The following is a 7,685-nucleotide window of genomic DNA, read 5'->3' as shown; positions in this document are numbered from 1 at the left end:
CAGCTTAGACATTATTTTAACGCCCTTGGCTGGCGTAATACCCTTTATCGTCTCCTGCTTCAGTATGGTACAAATGGTAGAAGTACTACGCTCGTACTGCCTCGCCAATTCCATCACACGCACACCTCGCTCATGTTTTTCTATGATTTTGCGCTTTAAGTCAATGAACATCATCCGCTTCTTCTTCTCGGACCCATGGTTCGAAAAAAAAATTGGCAAAATAACTGCACAAAAAGCAGAAATCGTGAGCACAAAACACAAAAGCGATGCTTCCACACTCAGGTAACCACGTGAAGTGAAGGAGTGAGACATGGGATGTGGCCGCATTTGCTCGCCACTCCAACTAGCGGCTGCACCTGAAGCTCGCTCCTCGTAACTCACATTTTTGCTCGCAAATCAATACAAAAAATCAACGGAACGACGGCTTGTAACTGTTAGTGCACTCGTAACTCAAGGTAACACTGTTTATATATATATATATATATATATATTTTTTTTTTTTTTTTTTTTTTTTGACCGAAAATACCACTCCGATTTTGCTTCCAAGCCGATGTGACATGCCCCTAAACCTGTTCCAAAATGGCCTGTTTGGGAATGGGCCTCCAAGCCCCTAGTTCTGAACCAATGGGGTTGAGCACAAGTTCCGGGTTCTGTGAGCCAATGGGGTTTGTTTACTTAATTAGGTTTTATTAACTGGGTAAACTTTCACAGATTTCATCTTCAGTGACCTTCAGTCCACCAAAAACAGTTTCTGAACAAATTTGAGACGAGAAATAAGCAATCCAGTTGCTGAATCTTCACTCATTTTAGATCTACAAGGCCTCATTTAAAAGTTATTCCGACTTTGGCTGCCATGCTCCAAGCTTGTGGGAGACAGGGACACTGCACTGCGACACACTCTCACACGCGGGGATTTTTTGTTTCATGTAAATGTCAGGAAATACAATTAAATAAATAAATACATCTACAAATAAAAACACAATTTTTATTGGTTTTGTTTGGAGAAAGGCACAGTGGATCGGATGGTGCAGATTGCCATATAAATAAAAAAAACTTTTGAAAACTGATTGTTCAGAGCAGTCGAAAACCTGAGCATTTTGTTCACAGAGATTACTTTGTCATTAGTTTACCTCATTATTTGACACCATGGCCATGTCTAATATGAACATCCGGCATTGCAACATTAAACTGTAAGTAAGGAAAGGCATAATAAGTCACCTTTAAACCTACAGTACACTATGGGTCCATGAGAAGTCACAAAAACAGTCTCATATTGGATGCACTACAGGTAGCAGGTACAAAGAGGATTTGATTATAGGTTCACAGTTTTTCAACCCAGGCCTTAAAAAGAAGTATTCACATTTTTTATAACTTTCCCTACTATAACTAAAGACTTTGGTTTTGGAAAAACCTACCACTCTGCTGCAGCTTCTCACTGTGATTAAATGCAGTCCAATGGGACAAAGTCTGAAGCCATGAAGTTAAATCTTTTTCAAATCAGGAAACTCACACTCACGCTTTTCTAACTGTATTTTTTTTAAGATGTTTTGAATGACAGTAATGATTGCAATTAGTCAATAAAACCTTGAAAAACCTGATAATATGCATGGTTTGCGGCAATTCTCTTCTTCTAGGCTTCAGACTTTGCCCAATTGCACTGCATCTAAGCACAGTAAAAAGCTGCAGCCGAGCAGTCATTTTCTCACGAGTAAAGCAATCAGCGAGGTTGTGCTATGAACATTTATACATGGCGCAAACTAATATTTTAATAGGGTCTTGGGTGAGAAAGGGTAAACCTATCCGCTGCGTATCACTGCCTGTATGTGAAATGGGACTTCATCACATTTCACATAAGAAAGCTGTTTCTGTTTCATTTTGGTTAATCATTGCGTCATTATAAACAATGCCTTAAACTGTGACGGTGGCTCAGTAGGTAGAGCATCGAGTAACCAGAGGGTGCCTGGTTCGAACTCCGGTTTTTCCTGGTAGCATGTTGTAGTGTCCTTGAGCAAGACACTGAACCCCTAATTTCTCTAGATAAGCAGGTGTGCACGCCTTGCACGGCTGCTGCTACCTTGAATGTGTATGTGACAGTGAGGCACACTCCATTTACCCGATAACTGCCTTTTGGGTTTGAGATCCTAATGATTCCAAAATCTTTTTGATCACCAGAGTGGCTATTGAATATTGCACTTGATAGAACCGGCGGGGTTTCCTGCCTCTCTCTGCAGGTCTTAAAACACTGATGTTTGCAGATAACCTCTCTCCACTGCTTTCTGCTAATACAGCAATCTGCTGCATGCTGATTACCCTGATACCCAGCAGTCCAATACACAGATGTGTGCACAAATTCATACATGCTCACACAAACCCCTTCACATAGCAACAATTATTGACAAAAATACTGCAGATGCTGTAGAGGAGAAAAGGTAAAATCGATGTAGGTAAGTAGGTCAGAATTGTGTGATAACTGTAAAGATCTTAGTTTGAAAAGGAAGCTGTGCTCCTTGTGCATCCACATGTACCATCAGGGAACGGATCATGATGCGACGAATGAACTGCAAGGTTTGACTTGTCTATTTGGAAAGAAATACAATAGAAATAAGGGAAGTCAAGTTATTACTCAATTATTTAACGGTTTCAAAAGGAAATTACAGGTCAGCATTAAGTGGTGGGAAAATAACTGACACCCACCACGCCACGTCAGTCAAGGAAAGCAATCACAAAAGATTGTTGATTATGTGTTCGGTTGGAAATACACAATTAGAATTAAGATGGATAGACACATGGAATGAACAAGTTAAAAACTGCAAGTTATCCGCAGCTTATGTTTAAAAAAGAGGATACACAAATCTATAAGTGAAGCAGAGAGGGAAGGCCAACAAGTCGGTTTTGTGTTGTTTCATGGTCCAAGGTGTAAGAACTCACCCAGGAAAGCTAGAAATGTTATAAAGTTTAGTTTGCATTGCTGGTTCATTGGGTGGTTCACCAAGGCACTCATGCCTGTTGAGCGCTGTCTAAACGGGCTTTGTTTCTGGGACACCACAGTATATAAACAGTGGTCACCCCTGAAGAAAGTGGAGATGGGAGGAATAAAAAAAGAGAGACGTTTTAGCCAAAACTCCCTGTCCCAAATTCAGGCTTCAAACCAGCCCCATTCCTCCACTGCTTTGTGCCTCTAGCTGTAAAGCTTCGGCCCTTGCTGCTTGTTGGCACCTTTTAACATGTGCTTGAAGAGCTGATTGACTGCTCCTGTCATCCCTTCTCCACTGAAAAGGATGGGGCGTTAAAACCCTCTTCTTCCATGTTCCATCTACACCCAGCAGTCAGCACTTTACATTATCAGTCAGGTTATGTATCATACTCTCATGTGGCTTTACAAGTTAGCCTTCAAAGAACAGTGCGGAAGTATCCCTGTGCAATACAAGGATACTTTCAAACTGTCCTCTATAGGGGTATGAGTCAAACCCTAACAGAAACATACCAAAACCCCAAAGGAAAAAATGTGCAGGGACTGTAAACATGGCAGTAAAGTAAAACAAGTGGCTGAAGCACATAGTAAAATCTTATCGTATCTTTTCAGAGGATGCAGTTGTTGTATATTATTAAAAGGTAGTTATTATTAAAACCACAAACAAAGCCACAAGAATGTACATTTATCTTTGTATATCATTACATTTATATTGATAGTCTGTTAGACTCAATGTATCAGACTGGATTTTCACTTCAGTTTGCTTAGTTTTCACAGTTCAAAGCTTTCAATTTTTTAATGTTTTTATACAAATAAACTCAACAACCTTACCCAACAATCCTCAATGAATAGTGCCAGCCTGACTCCTACTACTGCAGAGAAACATTCGCTAAATGAATTTCAGGCTTTGCGGCAGTAGTCAAGGCAACTCGTGAAGACACACAAGCAGGACTCAGGGTCGTGCTATTACAGGAGCAAGCCGTACACTTAAGCAGTGGTTCTCAACGTGGCCCCAACCCCAGGCATCCTTCAAGGGGTTTGAGGGGGTCCCCAGCAAAATGATTAATAGTTAAACCTCACCATTATTTCATTTACAAGACGCTGGCACCGCTAGAGAATGTACAATAATGACCATCATAGTGGCACTGTTCCCTTTCCCTAACTACAGTATAGACAGGTATGGAATTTGGAACTAAATCATATCTAACAATGCATCTTCCCAGATTGGAGTATATCCCAGTGCCAAAATCCGAGGCTCTCTGATATGAAAAAGGTTGAGAGTCACTGCACTGAAGTTGTGGGGAATCCATCGCTGCTACAACACAAACCCACTGGGAGTCAGTGTACCGTACAAGCTCGCAGTTGCTTAAGGCGCAGGTCATAGAATGCCCATCCCTTCCTCACACACGGGAAGCACATGGTTCCCACTCCCTGTCTGTCTCTTTCTCTTTTTGTTTGCACACACACACACACACACACACACACACACACACACACACACACACACACACACACACAGACACACACACACACACACACACACACACAGGTGGTGCAAGAACAGTCTTGCAGAAGCATGCTGCTCTATTTTAAGTCAGCTCAGACATTAACACATGTTCCCCCCGTCACTTCTGCCCTTGTGAGAATCTGTGCCGCCTCCCCATTTGATTTATTGTTGACTCGAGCACCCAAGATCATCTCCTCTCCCACCCAAACGAAACAATTGCTGCAGGAATCCAAAACCAAACCTCTCACAAACGTGAAGCAATTCTGCCTATTAGTACCTCTTCCCTCTTTCTGTCTTTACACATTGATCCAAATCTGCTCTGGTATCTGGACGCTGTGGTAACTGATTGTGAACATGTCGAGCTCATTCACATACACATGTGCACACACAGACATAATAAGAAATAAATTGATCAAAATGTATCATTCTTAAGAACGCAATATTAGATCCTTGACACTTCAAAGGGAGAGATTCCCGTTGCTTAATTTTATACAAAAAACTCAGTAACTGGAGTCAGTAACTGGCCTGCAAAAACTCTGGTCAATTGTCCACCTCCGCCAAAGGGGGAATCCCTTTGGAAATATAACAAAGGTTTGTCTCCTATAACTAGTTTAACACATCAGCGATCCAACCCACTCATGCAGCTGCCAGGGATGCATGAGGTCCGTTTTGTAGGCTCCCCTTGTGGTCTCACATCTCTGTCTGCCTGCTTGGCTCAGGTGACTTAGTGTTTTAACACCTATTTCATGGACTGGCTTCTGGAGAATTAATGGGTTGAAAATAAGCCCATTCAGTCTCTCTCCACAGCCATAGCTGAAGCTTTTGCTGCCCCCATAAACACTGCAATGAAGCATAAATGGCAGGGAGCCCCATGATTTTCGGACTCTCCTCCTGACTCATCAGAAACAGCTGACAGTGCAGCTCCAAACTTTGAGCCCTCTGCAGCGCCGGTGTTGGATCAACACCAGAAGATAACGGTACTTTAAGGCAGTCTCTTAGCAATCTTGAAAGGCAGCTGAACTGCTCCTCAGCGCCCTCGGCCCCCGGACTCTTTTCCATGATACAGATAGACTGCAGCATTGCGCAGATGACGATCATTGAAACAATACGTCAACAAGTGATGGATTAACAAAAACGCCCCTTCAAGACCTGCAAATGTCTTACTTCAGTGTGGAAAGCCGTCACAATCCGACAAGGTCTAATCATTATTTACATTATTTACCATTAATGGAAACTTTTCCAAGCCAGCTGAGCCCCGGAACTCCCCTAATAGCATGTACCTTGCAAACACTGACCCACATAAAAGGGGGGTGGAGAAAGATAGTGACAGCGGGGCAGGGAGACAGAGAAAAATAAGGCCATGGGCACTGTAGACATATTTAGAAAATCCCAGTGGTTGACGCTTTCAAAGTTTTAGGGAACTTGCCAGTGCACTGAGCAAACCATTTCAGCTTTACGTCTCATGCAGCGACATCACGTCTTGGAAGTACCTCTCAGATTTCGGTTAAGTTTGATACTTTGGTGTAAAAGAACTGTTAAATCTGTATTACCGTGGCAGTGTGCCATACAGAAACAAAATCACGTGCAGACCACAATCCACAGTTTTAAGCTGTGAAGATGATCGTTAAATCACCTTTATCTTCTAACAGCCTTTCCTTTATCTCCAATGAGTAGAAAGCTCGTAGGTGCATGTTCTCTAGCTTGCAATCTCCACCCTTTTATAGTGCTGCACTTTGCAGGAGCTGAGTGGTTTTACCCAGCCCACACAAACACATGCACACACACTTAAACATGCACACTCTCACAAAGAGGACCCACAGAGCAGACAACATCACTAAGGAACATTTTAGGCTTGTATCTGGCATGCAACGCTGTTTTTGTTTATCAGTACCGCAGCTGCGGCTCATAAGTGTGCCAATTAATGCCTTTAAAAGCTACACTCTGTAAAACAAGCACAGTCAAGCATTTAGTAGATGCTTTGCAATGAATATGGTATTGCATTATCAAATCATGGGTGAGTGCATTCCTCACAAAAGTAACCTTTAACAATAACCTGGATTCTTCCCTCCTCTCTTTTTCTGCTTTGTCCTCTCTTCTTCCACCTCTCACCGCCCTCACCTTCAATCCCTCTGCAGGATCCTGCTGACAGTGGTGGTTATTTTCCGCATCCTAATTGTTGGCATCGTGGGTGAGAAAGTGTACGAGGATGAGCAGATGATGTTCATCTGTAACACCATGCAGCCCGGGTGCAACCAGGCATGCTATGACAAGGCCTTTCCCATCTCGCACATCCGCTACTGGGTTTTCCAGATCATCTTGGTGTGCACTCCTAGTCTGTGCTTCATCACGTACTCTGTGCACCAGTCTGCCAAGCAGCGTGACCGCAGCTACTCCTTTCTGCATCCTTACATGGATCACCACGGCCACGGCCACCACGGTCGTCACGACCACCATGCTCGCAAGCTCCGCAACATCAACGGCATCCTGGTGCAGAACCCAGATAGCAGCAAGGAGGACCACGACTGCCTGGAGGTCAAGGAGATCCCAAACGCACCCCGGGGGCTAACGCATGCCAAGAGTGCCAAAGTGCGGCGACAGGAGGGCATCTCGCGCTTTTACGTCATCCAGGTGGTGTTCCGCAATGCACTGGAGATCGGCTTCCTGGCCGGCCAGTACTTCCTCTACGGCTTCAATGTGCCGGGGATGTTTGAATGCGATCGCTACCCATGTGTGAAAGAGGTGGAGTGCTATGTGTCGAGGCCTACAGAAAAGACAGTGTTTCTGGTCTTCATGTTTGCAGTCAGTGGCATCTGTGTGCTGCTCAACCTGGCCGAGCTCAACCACCTCGGCTGGAGGAAGATAAAGACGGCCATAAGAGGGGTGCAGGCACGCAGGAAGTCCATCTGTGAAGTGCGCAAAAAGGATGTGTCGCACCTGTCCCAGGCCCCCAATCTGGGCAGGACCCAGTCTAGCGAGTCAGCCTACGTCTGACAGAGGCTCTCCTGCCTGGGGATTCCTGGGCCTCGTGCGCTTTGGAGGAGAGTTTTTCTCACTCTGACTCCTGACTGCAGCGTTATGAAGAAACAAAGAGGTACCCTGTTTAGTAACAACGAATCCTTATTTAACAAAGAAGCATTTTTGACTCTTCAAGAGAGAAGGGGAACCTTGCTGTAACAAAAGACTAGGATGGGAAGAGGATCTCTGCTC

The 7,685-nt window shown here is 44.0% G+C and overlaps 1 protein-coding gene across 1 annotated transcript in view; it reads left to right on the top strand.

Annotated features, from left to right (window-relative positions):
- Positions 1 to 7,469, top strand: part of LOC307239800 (gap junction delta-2 protein-like) — a gene marked incomplete at both ends in the record, with an annotated part of 17,341 nt that extends 9,872 nt beyond the window's left edge. Inside the window, one exon of the mRNA XM_080013366.1 lies at positions 6,614 to 7,469. Within this exon, the coding sequence (XP_079869492.1) occupies positions 6,614 to 7,469 (856 nt within the window). The remainder of the gene's footprint in view (positions 1 to 6,613) is intronic.
- Between the last annotated feature and the right edge of the window lie 216 nt (positions 7,470 to 7,685).

This window comes from Zeus faber (genome assembly GCF_960531495.2).
Source record: "Zeus faber genome assembly, chromosome: 14".
NCBI classification, from domain to species: domain Eukaryota; kingdom Metazoa; phylum Chordata; class Actinopteri; order Zeiformes; family Zeidae; genus Zeus; species Zeus faber.
The sequence above is the reverse complement of the archived record's forward strand: the minus strand, read 5'-3'. Positions and strand labels throughout refer to the sequence as shown.